The sequence below is a fragment of the Agelaius tricolor genome, unplaced genomic scaffold, assembly GCF_023055355.1.
Source record: "Agelaius tricolor isolate 1412-34295 unplaced genomic scaffold, bAgeTri1.0.p SCAF_9, whole genome shotgun sequence".
NCBI classification, from domain to species: Eukaryota; Metazoa; Chordata; class Aves; order Passeriformes; family Icteridae; genus Agelaius; species Agelaius tricolor.
In genome coordinates this window covers 26,936,287-26,949,822 of record NW_027269269.1, presented here as the reverse complement: position 1 = coordinate 26,949,822, position 13,536 = coordinate 26,936,287, and the positions used below count along the sequence as shown (strand labels likewise).

At 43.6% G+C, this 13,536-nt stretch overlaps 1 protein-coding gene across 1 annotated transcript; it reads left to right on the top strand.

The window, feature by feature from the left end:
• The first annotated feature begins 15 nt into the window (after positions 1-15).
• On the top strand, positions 16-13,183 carry QTRT2 (queuine tRNA-ribosyltransferase accessory subunit 2). The gene is made up of 8 exons (XM_071433334.1): positions 16-212; positions 1,168-1,223; positions 2,467-2,543; positions 5,246-5,455; positions 6,389-6,588; positions 9,098-9,249; positions 10,759-10,876; positions 11,886-13,183. The coding sequence occupies exons 1-8, from the start codon at positions 16-18 to the stop codon at positions 12,124-12,126; spliced, it is 1,251 nt and encodes a 416-aa protein (XP_071289435.1). The 3' UTR covers positions 12,127-13,183.
• Positions 13,184-13,536: the final 353 nt, after the last annotated feature.

Here is a 13,536-nt window from a genome sequence, read left to right as displayed (position 1 = left end):
CGCCACGGGACGAGGATGAGGCTGAAGCTGCTCGGTGCGGGCGGCGGGCGGCTGGGCTCGCTGGCGGGGCTGGGCCGCGGCGGGGCCGGCGCGCTGGCGTTGCCCGGCTGCCTGCTGTACACACGGACGGGCGCGGCGCCGCACCTCAGCCACGACACGCTGCGGGAGGTGCGCGGCGTGCCCAGCGTGGCGCACGTCGCCCTGCCCGCCCTGTGAGTACCGGGCCCGCTTGCCCATCCCAGGGAGGTGCGGGGGCGGGGTAGCAAAGGTGAGGGGAAGGGAGCTGGAGGGCTGCGTGATTTTTAGCGTCTTTAGGCTAAACCCATCGTGGTGTCTTCACAGTCATCGTCCTGAGGTGGGCAGCAGGGCGAGGGGGGTGATTCTGCCCCTCTGCTTTACTGACACCCCACCGAGAGTGCTGCATCCAGCTCTGGAGCCCACACCATGAGAAGGATGTGGGCCTGTTGGACCTTTGGAGCACCACACATTCCTGTAACAATAGGCAGAGAGATTTGGGGGTGTTCAGCCTGGAGGAGAGAAGGGTCCAGGGAGACCTTTTACCAGGCTTCTGATACCTAAAGGGGGATTATAGGACAGATGGGAACAGATTTTTAACAGAGCCTCTTGTGGTAGGATTAGTAGTAATGGGTTTAAACTATAAGAGGGTATCTTGTAATGAGGATGGTGAAACACTGGACCAGGTTGCCCAGAGAGGTGGTAGGTACCCCATACCTGAAGACATTTAATGTAAAACTGGAGCATCAAGTAACTCTCAAAGCTAGTTAAGTTGCAACCAAAAAGAAAGATAACATGGTAAAGCTTGTGCAGCTATTGAACGATGTGAACACACTAGTGATGGTCCCCAAAAAGTCACGGTATAGCTTCATGCTCTCCCTCAAGTCAGTGGACCCTGGTCAGTGAAGGTGAAAGCTTTACTTTTTTGCCACAGAATTATGAGTGCCCCAGGTTGTGAGCTGTGATTCTAGAGCTCTGTGACTCTGGCATTTCATTCCATCTGTCCCTGCTTCACTTCCTGACAGCTGGATGGCAAATACCAGCTCAGTGTCAGACAATGCATAAGTATGGGAAAAAACCCCTTAGTTATGAAAACACCAATCTCTAGACAGTTGTCTGCTTAGTTAATATGTTCCTGTATCTGGATTGCAGGGCAGAAATTCATGATGTCCTAGAAGAATATAAGGAAGGAGCTGCAAAATTTATGGGTAAAGTACAAGTATTTGCTTGTATATCTGAGAGATAATGCAGGTGGATCCCACTAGAGCATGTTCAGGTAGTATAGTAGGCAGAAAGATGTAGGCTTTGCACATTTAGGGATTTTCTCAATCAAAGTGGCACTAGGGAAGACTTGAAATTGTATGTTGTCACTAGTATGGCCAGAAATCCTTCAATCAGGCAACAGGGTGATGATGTGTCTGTAATTTCTATAAATTACAGACAGTTCTTTGTGTATGGAATCCAGCACATTTTACAAGAAAAAAAATGAGTTGCCTAGGCTTGTTTTGTTTGTTTTATTTTTTAAAAAAGCACATAAAATTTTGGGACATACATTTCATTATGTATAAAAAAAATTATGGGTTGGTTTTCCGAAGGAAGTTTGCATCCAAATTTCAATAAACCATGCCTGTTTGGAGCAATTTACTTCTTCAAGAAAAATTGAAAAATGTATTTGTCTGGAACTTCCTGGAGGCTTTACCAGTTTCAGTGACTATCTCTGAAGAGGAGGCTTTATGTCGTGGAGGCATACTGTCTAGCTCTCTGACATTTGAAACCTCCAGTCCAGCAGGGATGATAAATTTCTCATTTGTGTAGTTGAAACGTTCTCTAACTCTCCTGTTCTCACTCTTGTGAGGGTGGTGAGCCACTCAAGTTGCTCAAGGAAGTTGTGAATGTCCCATCCCTGGAAATGTTCAAGGCCAGGCTGGATAGGCCTTTGAGCAGCATGGTCTAGTGGAAGGTGTCCCTGCCCATGAGGCATGATCTCTCAGGTCCCTTCCAAGCCAAACCATTCTATGATTCTACTCTGTCCTTCCTTAAAAGTTCTAGGCTTGGGATTGTTGCTAGTTTGGATTGTGTTGAGTGTGAGGTGTCTCCAGCAGTTACCAGTTGAGTGGCCAAGTGAGTCAGCTGTTGGATCTGGAAAACTTTAATAGGTAGAGTATTAATCAAGAAGTAACATAAATAAATCCCAAAGCAGCTATGCAGGCTGCAGAACCAAAGAATGTTGTTTTGTGGTTTGTGCTGCTGCTGCACTCTTCTCCAGGCAGTTAGTAAAGCTGGGGAAGAAATCTGTCTTCTTTGGTGCTGAGATAGATGAACAATATTTTCTTCGTCAGAATGGATGTATTTGTGTGGGGGACAATACCCTGTTCCCTTTTGCAGATCTGCAAGCCACATCTTTGCTTTGGTTCATGAAACTCTGCTCTGGATCTGTCTCTCTGTTTTCAGGTATGCCAGATGCTGTGATCTACTGCTCCCTTCATGACCCAGTCACTCCCTGCCCCTCTGGCTACAACACTAACAAGGTGCAGTAGCTCTAAAGACTTGAAAGGATCCACCTAAAGTTCCCAAAAGAAATCTGCCAATCATCCCTTCATCTTTGTGGGTGTGCTCAGATAGCCATATGCAATTAGATTAGCAAAATGAATCTTTCCACAAAGACGATTGTCATTTACATGCTCATACCTCCAACTGAATGAAGCTGTACATTGTTCTTATTGACAGCACGTTCCCTGAATGGTTCCTGAGCATTTAAATGGCAATTCAGGTAGAAAGGAGAACTCTGGACTACCATGGCGTTGTGGTTTAAATGGCAGTAAAAGGAAATACCTTTTGTGTGTTTTGGCATGTTTGCTGTACAAGCTTGTGCTTATGCCACTGATAAGCAGTAAATCTGAACCCTTGTGTGTTTATTTACATACAGCCTGCTACAGGCCCACAAAGGGGAAGGACATCAGAATTTTTGCAGGAGGGTGGCTCAGCAATCCAGAAGTGCATAGTTGCAGACGTTTGCCTGTTCCACCCCACAGGCACACACGCTGCTGTGAAGTCCACACACTGCCTGCTGCCTGACACTTCATGCTGGAGCTCCTGGCACCTGGTGTGGGACTGACATACATCAGTCCCATAGGCTGTTTGGGTATGGCCACATGTGGTGGAAGGTCACTGAGTGATGGAGGATAATTCCTGCCAGACAGCTATCAGTGTATATTCCTTGCTGCTGGGATCCAGGCTGAGCCCTGTCCCTCTGCAGGGAAGGAATTACCTGAAGCTTGTCCAGCTGTTGTGCAGCTTTGAGGTGAAAGCAGCAATCTAAACCTGGGTGTTGGGAGTTTGATTCAGAGGTTTTTTGGGTTTTTTAAATAAGCTGGTGAAGATATCTGTCACCTTGTTGTAAGGCCTCCTGCAGCTGGATCTGTGCTGACAAATACTTATGAAAGCTTTTTGAAAGCCATGGGACAGAAAGCTCTGTGCTAGAAAGTCTAGCACTGGCTGGATTTAAATAATCACAGGATAATGCTCAGCTCTCTAAGCTGCATGGCTATTTTATTTATTAAAGCAGCTTTTTTCCTCTCGAGAACAGAATGAAGGTAACTAGATGTGATTACACTCTGCCCTTTGGCTCAGACAGCTCTGACTTTCCTCTGCCTGCCTTCACCAGCTGTTCCTTGATCTCTTGTAGTAAGAGTCAGCAGGTACTGTCTGACATCATGCTGCTGCAGAAAAACATACAGCTGCTGTGTTTCAGTTATTCTGTAGATGCAAATTTTGGAACTCCTTTTGGAGTTGCTCTTTTTTTTAGTTGGAAATTTGCAAAAAATTGTATTGCTTTGGAGACTTCTGGTTTCATTCAAATTTGGTGAAATTGGCTGATAAGGCCAGAAGTAATCAGGATGGATGGATGGACAACAGGCATGTGGTATACTGGTGCAGTCCTTTTGGGTCTTTGTGGGGACCAGCCCAAAAAAAAAAAAGGGCTTCTGCTCATATTTTTTGCATCTGCTGATGAAATTCAATTTGCAAATTAGTATACATGAGAACTGCACTGCCTGTCTTGCAGGCTAGGAGAAGGTGTTTATACCCTCAGGCCCCAAAAAGTGCCCATAACACTCCAAGCTATATGCTGTTCCTGATGGCTGAAAACCCCTTCTTATTTAAAAAGACATGAACAGAATTGCAGATGAAAAGAGCTGACTTCCGAAGGGCTCAAGCCCTTGACTTAACCTACTTTAATAATACCTCTTTAAAGTTTTGGAGCAGCAGTTTCACAAGCCTAACAATAATGCAACCAAAGCAATGGCCATGCTGCACTCACAGATTATTACAGATTCTCCAAAATAGGCTAAAATGTGAACATTTTACAAATCTGAATGTTTAGTAAATTGAATATTATAGTGACATATGCTAGGTGTTCAGGTAAGATAACCTCCCTGTCCACATGCTTTTGTCTTGCTGTAAATTCTTTTGAAGGTATCATGGAGTAGCAATGGAAGATGGGGTCCCATGTGTGCTGGCATGATGGGAAGCATGTGAAGAGACAGGGAAGATCGTGTGTGAAATCCTAATGAGTCATTCCTTACATTGACTTGGTGTGGGTATTTCAGTGCCTTCTAGAGTTGCTGGATTTGGGACCTAAAATAACATGGGGTTCTAAGACTGAGTGTTTAACAAGCTTTTGTATTCTTCCCAGACTGCCATGGTTTATATAAATGCATACATTCACATGTGTTCACATTCACATTATACACATTCACATGTGTTGTGTGAGTTAAGTGCTCAGAAAGAGGAAGTAGTTTCTTGGGTTTGCATTTTGTACAGAAAACTAGCAAGTTGTATTTGCCATTGCAGCCTTTGCTGCTTTTTATAAGCTTTTGCTTACTTGACAACAAGTTTGGTGGTAATTCAAGCTTTTTTTTTTCCCAATTCTGCCACTAATTTGTGTGATGAGAGGCCAGCTGCTCTATCTTGGATTTTTAAATATGGAGAAGTCAGTGTTGAGTGGGATGTTTTCACCAAAGAGTATCGTAGAAATTTCAGTTCAGTCATTTATCTCCTTTCATTCATTGTGCCAAGGGCAGCTGATTATCTGAGCCATGCTCCAGGGGAACTTATCTAATGAGCTATCATTCCAGTAGCTGGTGTTTCACCAGACCAATTCCTTCTCTCCTCTCACCCTTAAGATCTGCTGTCATTGCAACTGCTGTTGATCCCTGTTCTTCCTGTACAGACGGTGTCCCTGTGGGGCAGCTCAGGGCGCATGGAGATGACAGCTTCCAAGTTCATGGACATCCAGCGGACCATCCAGCCAGACTGGTTCCAGTGCATCTCTGATGGAGACACCATTTCTGGGGAAGCTGGAAGAAAAAGAGCCAAGAAGTCTGTGGATAGGTCACTTTCCTTCTTGGATATATGCCTTCAGCTGCAAGAAAAATCACCGGTAAGTTCCCCAAGATACTGAGGCAATATCACTGCAAGTGCTTCTTGGTCCATGCTGCATCCTGGACCAGCCCCAGGAAATTGTAGTAGGAAGTTGAGTCACTTGTAAATCTGAGAATGCCCAGTTTACAGTCCAGAGTGGATATAACCAGTAGCACAGTGAGTTTTCCTTCCTTCCTTTAGTAAATTGTCTTCTGCACCAGGATCACCCCTGATCTCTACTTGTTGAGGAGAACTACATTTTAAGATTTTTCTTTCTGCTTTTGGGTTGTGATGCATTTCTTTCACTTACCTTATTATTAGATGCATTGGCAAAGTGGGATCTTCTTGTTCAGATTAAGAAAACCCATCTTTTTGCTCTGAAGTCCCCTTGGTTACAAGTGAGGGAGAATTAGTAAGTGCTAGTCTTTATTTCTTCCAGCAGCTTTGAAACTTTCCTTCCTCTTAGTGAAAGGAGACATACTATCTGAGTCTACACTACAAGAGAAAACAGGTGACAGGAGTTAGTGTTTGGGTCTCCTGAAAGGGAATTCCCTGTGACATCTGGTGTCTGTGAGAACCAGCATAATGGCACCTGCTTTGTATTTTGCACTTATACATCCATTGCTGAGACCCCTATCCATAAAAAGCCATGTACAAAACTGATGCGTGGTTATTGCCTTCCGTAGGGAGGTGGGAAGAGTGGCATCAGAATTCTCAGTGAGTTAGTGTCAAGGCAAGGAGCAGAACCTTGTCTCTACTAGTCTCATTTCTGCCACATGGACTTCACGGTGTTGTGTGGGAAATAGTCTTGCGTGAGATGAAACCCCATGGCTCTGGCAAGTTCCTGGGAATGTGGGGCTTAAGTAGCAGGCATCTGAAGTCTGGGCTGTGAGATGCCTTTCATGTCTTTGGCAGAGCATGCTCTAACACTTGTAGCTTTCTCCTGGGACAGGAACTACAAGGAAGTGTAATGTTTGGGGCAATTGAAGGTGGAGATATCTTGGAAGAGAGGCTCAGATCAGCCAGGGAGACTGCCAAGCGGCCTGTGGGTGGCTTTCTGCTAGATGGCTTCCAGGGAAGTGCCATGGCCAAGGAGACCAAGTTGAAACTGATAGCTTCTGTCACAGCAGAGCTGCCAGAGGATAAACCAAGGTAAGTTGTGTGGGCAACATCCCAAGAAATCCATCTGTTCTATTATGAGGAGCATCTACAGGCTGCTGTGCAGTTTCTCTGTGGGAAATAATCACTGTATTGCACAGCTCTATGTGTGCCAGGCTGCATAAATTTTACTGCATAAATAATAAATTGTCAAGCTGCAGTCTTCAACACTTGTTTCAGGTTTTAGCTGCAACTGGCACCAGGCTTTGCTCATACTGTGGGTTTGAGGAAAAGTTTTTAGGAAGAGTTACAGGTAGGATATATCAGGGTTACTTGCATTTGGAGGCAGTGGTTTACTTGAAGTTCATCTCAAACAAAAACATTATTATCAAGGTATTTTACAGGGACTTCTTCTCAGTAAAAGTGTCATTTTTCCAGTTCTCTCTGACCGGAACTCGCAGATGGCAGAGAGGGGAGCTGGCAGAACCAGCCAGTGCTTGCTGCACGATCTTGGTAGCCAGCTCAGTCCTAGTACCTGAGGCACTGAGCCTGTGTACTACCCAGGGTGGTACAGGCTGGCCCAGAACAGTGGTATTCTCTTCTTGGACAGTGTGGGGTTTATTGCATATCTGAGTTGTTAGCTGTGCCCATCAGACCCATGCCAAGGACTGGACAGGAGCAGCAGCTTTCTTAATCCTTATAACTGACTAAACAGTAACTAAAGACTTCTTGAAAATGTGTGCTAATATTCGCTAGTGGTTCAGAAGTGTAGGAGTTTCTTTATTGGTTTGAGCTCGCTGGATTGTTCTTACCAGAGCAACTGATACAGAAATAATATGGTTGCTTTTTTCATCATTTCCTGAAGAGAATGACTGAGGCCCCATTGTGTTCCTGCTTCCCTCTGCTTGCAGAGCATTGCTCTGACCTAATGGTGTTTAAAAGGAAATTAAATGCAAGAGCACTGTGTCTGGTGCTGTAGCTTGTTCTTGCTCAAGGGGTGCCTGGGGTTTGAATTTTCCTGACAATTGCTGTGTTGTTGCTATTCTGTCTGGTTGAGCTACTTAAAAGATCCCCTGGGAGCATTAGAGTCCAATCTGCTCAGCTAACCTCAGTGTCTACCCGTGCATCTGCTTCATCTATCAGATAGTTTGCTTGTCTTGTTAAGACAAGTGTTTCTGACCTCTTGATAGCAAGAGAGCTGGTTAGCCCCAGGGGGTCTTGGAAGCACCTCACGTGAATTTCAGGCAGTCATTGCTCCTGAATCACCCTTGCCATTCTGGCTGGAGAGGTTGTTCTTCATCTCTGTTCTACCCCAGCATGAAATTCTCTTGAAGACAAACAGTTTTTGTGCTTCACTCAAGAAGTGGCTGCTTTTTGTGTGATTGTAAAATGATCTTATGAGTGTACTCTTTATAAAAAAATCCTTTCATGTACCTAAAGGGGCTGAAGTCACTTGATAAAATTTGTTTTCCTTTCCAATAGCATAGGAACTCTTGCAAGAACAAATGTTTGTGCAGAGATGAGTTTCAGCAAGGCTTTGATCATATATGCAGAGCTACTGTTTTGACTTTTGCATTTCATTTTCTCCCTGTCATGGGAACCTGAAACATAAAACACTCATGCTGTAAACTTCTCCTCTCCTTATTCTGTGCTCATCAATTTAATTGGAGTACTTAGAAAAGTGACTAAAAATGGCACCTTGTGACTTCATTTATCAGCCCCTGTGTATTTTCCTAATTATCTGTTTAGCTCATTGCCCTACATTAACTTCTACTGCTTTCAGCCTATGCACCTGCAGGAGACTACTCTCTTACACTTCACCCACCCTCGGTGAAGCTGCCCAACTAAATTTGGCTACCAGCAGGATCTCTATTACCACTGATGGCAATCCAGGAAGAGCCTGGCTCTTAATGCCATGTCTCAGGAGATGTTACAGCCCACGTTCTTGGGTAAATCATTTGAGCAGTTAGAGTGTAAAGAGAAGGGAAGACTAAAGCAAGGATGTTTTCTCTTTCTAACAATGTTTTTCATTAGTATGTTCTCTCCCAGGCAGTTTTCCAAGTGCTATACGATGTGTCTGTCACCTGAAGGACATGTATCTTTGACCAGCCATCTACTGCTGTGTCTCTGTTGAGACTCTTTTTAAGCAGCTAACAAGCAAAAGGGTCCATGTGTCTGGGAACTGGTAGCTCATTGGGTCACAAACATGATTAAGGAAAATATCTGTTCTCTGGCACAGATGTTATGAATCTAATGGTATTTATGTGTAAGTGAAAAAAATCACATACAAATCACTTCAAACACAATGAACAGAATGGGATTTTTCCACAGTAAATGAGGGATTTTTGCCTGTCTTCCAAAGGGCAAATAATGAAAAGCCTGTTATGTACCGGGTATGTGAGAGGTGGGGAAGCAGAAGCACATGGAATTCTGAGTGATGACTGTTAGCAGTTGCAGAGATAAGCTACATGTGCTGCACATGACGTAGAGGTCTTTTCCTTCAGGTACCTGCTTGCTTCTACTCAGAATATTGTAGATTTTTCTTCCTGTGTGTCTTCTACAGAATCATTCATGGTGTAGGCAAACCAGATGAGGTGCTTGAGTGCATTGAAAGGGGAGTGGACATTTTTGAGAGCTTCTTTCCCTTCCAAGTGACAGAGCGAGGCTGTGCCTTGGTTTTCAGTTACGACTGCCGTCCAAATCCTGAAGCAACAGGTAGGCTTCTTGATGGTTGTTATAGTTTTTGCATTTTGTATTGTGGTAAGCATAATTCATACTTGGGAGCAATCTGTATTTGAGGGCTTTGTTCTTGAAATAAGTGCAGTGACCACTTGAAAACCTGGGATTCCACTACCACATGTTGCTTTTGAAGGCAGGCTGCTTTGTTGTGATATCTGTTGAGTAAAACTTGAAGATTCTGAATGTCTCATTAGCCAAAATATGATGATTAAATATTTCTTAAACACCTCCTGAATAGAGGGGTTTTAGTTTGACACCGTTGGCAAATTTTCTGTTACTGTTAGCAGTGAAGGCTGGACCTATTAAGCGTTCTCTAGGATTAAATTATTATGTGTCTGTTGTAGTAATATATTTTTGAAGTTCTTTTTCTAGCTGTCAGAAGTTTCCCATTTATTTGGGCAGTTTTCCTCTCTGTCTTTGCATTCATAGGTTTATATCAAAACCAAAATGCTCTGTTCATTATACTGTGAGATGGGAATGTGTATCACCCATTAAAGCCCCTATCAAATGTGTTTCAAGCAGCCGTTTTGTTTTGGACTATTAAATGTTTTTAATATGGGGAAACATTTCACATTTTTTCTCTTGGGTAGAACCTAGTGGCTTTTCATGCCTGGATAATTCAGAGCCAGCTGAATAGAACAGAACACCTTATTTCTTCATGCTGGCTGCTTTTTTTTAACCCTTTTCTTTGTTTGTTGTTCGTTATCTTGTCTTACTTCATTCTTAAATTATGAGGCTCTGGGTAGTGGTTTTGTCCTGTGTCTGTTTTAAACACTGTAGGCATGGATTATGCATCAGTAATATTGGTATTTCAAGATATATCTCCTTCTCCTTTAGAACAAACTCAAAAATGCAAACCTATAAAATCATGGGATAATGCTTTATTTTTCAGATAGATGCTGACAAATAAAGGTGAAAATGGTGCTGAAAAGGCACATGTTGACCCACCTCTTCTGAATTAGTTCTACCAGCCTCTTTTGATTCCAGTTTTTTTTAAAAAAAAACAAAACAGGAGGCATCTAAATCCCTGAATTATCACAGCATGGAAAGTAGAATGAATGCAGATGAGTTGCCTGTCTACTCTAACAAAATCTCAATAAAATCCATTTGTTCAGATGATAGCATTCTGTTCAGCATGCAGTTCAGACAAAATACTTTTGACATTTTATAAAGAATTCAGAATAAAGAATTCAGCTCAGTAGAGCAGCAAAAAGTTATACTGTTGTTTCAGCTCTAACTTTTGATTTGTTCTAGTTGATTAGTTTTCACTTGTCTCTTGCTGTTTTGTCATCTAAAAAGTGTATTTGTGTTAACTAACATACAGCAATTAAAGTAAAATACCTGCTTTCTAGAAAAAAGAGGTAGAAACTTGTGGCAGGAGTTTTCAGCTGGCAAGAAAGCAGCAGAAGTATCTTCTGTATGGTTGCTACCCTTGCTCTGCTCTTGCTTTCTGATCTAAGGCTGTTGTTTTTTAAATTTAATCAGTTTTAACACAAAATGGGATCCAGGACCTGGAGAAGAATGGTGCTCAAGAAGACCAGGAGGAAGTATCCAAAGCCGACCCAGAAATGACACCATTTGAGATATCTCTGAAGGATAAAAAGTATGTGAGTTTGTGAGGAGGATACCTGCAGCTGTGTGACTAAATATGATTCTTCTGTCCTCTGTATTTTTTTGCAACTGGTCAGCAGCTGGATGAGAGACTTCATAAAACATGATGCTGTTGAAGAGAGTAATTCTGGACACTGAGCAGATAGTGTTGGACAAGCATTCTGGCTTGTTATCAGGCAACAGCCTAGCTCTGAAAGCTCTGTCTTTTGCCTGACCTAGAGCCAGGGGTTTTCTGATCATTTATTCAGCAAATGTGGTCATAATTATGTCTCAGCTGAAAGACCATAGGTTCACAAAGGTGGTCTGGGAATCACTTTGTTCTTCCACATCTAACTTGAGATACCAGATTTTATTTGAACTATGGAGACCCTCTACTCTCTGACTCAGTTTGGGCAGCTGCAGAGCAGTTCTGCCATTTCTGGATACTTCACAAAAACTTGAGCCATTGTTACCACTTGTCCTTCCTTCTCTTTGTCACAGCTACTTCCAGGCTATCTGAGTAGACAGTGGTGTTGCTTTGCTCTCCCTGTGAAATGGTGCATCTTAGAATGGAGTGGAATACTGTTCTGTGAATAGTGGGATTAGTAAATCTGTGGTTTTGGTGGCTTTCCCCTTCATAAAGTGCGTAATAGCTGTCTTGCACTGCAGCTTTTCTGCTAGGGAAGGCACAGATGGGGCCTCTCTGCTGTTAGCTGTGATGTAGTCAGAGTTATTCTGAGTTCTGGCATGAGGAGGCCTGGGCTTTCAGCAGCCATGGCCCCCACCATGGAAAGGTGTGGGAGTTACATGATCTTTAAGGTCCCTTCCAACCCAAACCACCTCTGATATCTGATGTCCTTTGTGCCAGTGGTGCTGGTCTGAGTTGTCAGCAAATCTGGATTAAGGACCTCAGGACTTTAGGCTTAGGTCCCTTCAAAAGGCCAGGTGGATACAGGGAAACTCTTTATTGCTTGGATGGCTCTTCTTATCTCTGATGTTACCCACCATTGCTTCTTCCTTAGGTACCACGATGATTTTGGTCCTTTGCTGGAAGGATGCAGCTGTTACTGCTGTCAGAGGCACACCCGTGCCTACGTCCATCACCTCCTGGTGACCAACGAGCTGCTGGCCGGTGTCCTGCTCATGATGCACAACTTCCAGCACTACTTTGGCTTCTTCAGTGCCGTTCGGGATGCCTTGAGGGACAGTAAGCTGGACCAGCTCAAGGAGCTTGTCTTCAGGCAGGCCCTGCAGAGACAGTGAGCTCAGAGAGGACAGAGGAGCCTGCAGACTGCATCCTCATCCAGTGGGACTGTATCATCTGGACCTGGCAGTAGTAAAATGCCTTTAAAATGCCTTTTTTCCTTCCTGGAGGGACCTGAAGGAGACGTTTGAAGGAGATCTCACTTCCTGGTGGGGAAGGATGATCTTGTTCAAACGCCTCTTTTGGTTAATTGGCTTGGTGCATTCTTGATGGCTGCAAGGGCCTGGACAATTCACCAGTAAGACCAGTGTGGATGGGTTTGTTTTCAGATACTGACGATGGTTTCCCATGTGCAAGGACAGAGTAATTGAAATTGTGATTGAGGATAAAGCAGGGCATATACTTAAAATTAATCCAGCTGCATGGAGACTCAGCAGCTGCTTGGGACTCTCATTCCATACTCCATAGTAATTATCCTAGTCTCTCATCATGTATCCCCTTAGTAAGAAATCCCACCTCAGTCTTCAAATACTGTCCTTGTAACCATTGCCAGCATATGTGTCCTTGGAAAGAACTGACTGGAAGTACTGCTGTGTCCAGTGGCACAACAGACTGTGTGTACTCCTCTCTCAGGCCACCTGCAGTGCAGAATGTTCTCTGGGCCTGGAAGAAGTCTGCCACCTCGGCCTGGCCTTGAACACCCCTGCCTCTGGAGTCCCATTCAGTAACATTAGAGCCAGAGAGAAAAGAAAGTGTTTAATCCATGTCCTGCTGTAGGTTTTTTGGTTTTTTTTAAACTCTCTGCACTTTTTTCAGATTTCACTCCTGTGTTAGCACATGGGTGACAATGACTGTATCATTCTTTCCAGCCACCCTAGCACTGGTCACAGAGCAGGCTACACAAATGTCGCTCTGCGATGGAGCTGTGGAAGGGTAGTGTCATAGGGAAGGGACTTTTAGAAAACATTCTGGTGGGTCCTTGTTTTAGAGTATGACTTAGGTATGTTACGTTCCTCTTACTCAGTTGCGGTTTTTTACTGTCCCTCACTGTGGAATCATGGATTTTATAGTTTTCTATTTCAAAGCATCAATAAAATACATTTATTATTTGTTTCACTGGCTCCTCAATGTGTGACAGAGGTGGTGTACCAGAGAGTTTGAACTCAAGAAGGTATCTCCTGAAAACTTGACCTAGCAGCCTGATGGAGGACATTATCTTGGAGTATCCTGTCATGGAGCAGGTTTCCAAGTAATTTGCTTCAAAAGAATGTCATAATAGACTTGGAAGTGTTGAAGAGAGCTGCCTGTCCTTCTCCCCATAAGGACTCTACTGCCTTAATTAAGCTTAAAAAAATACTACACTTCATGGCCTTAAAGCCATTAAGGATTAATCTGTGGTTTGCTCTTCACAATTTCTGCCATACTTTAAGATTATAATACCTCCCATCAGAATGACTTTACCATAGAGT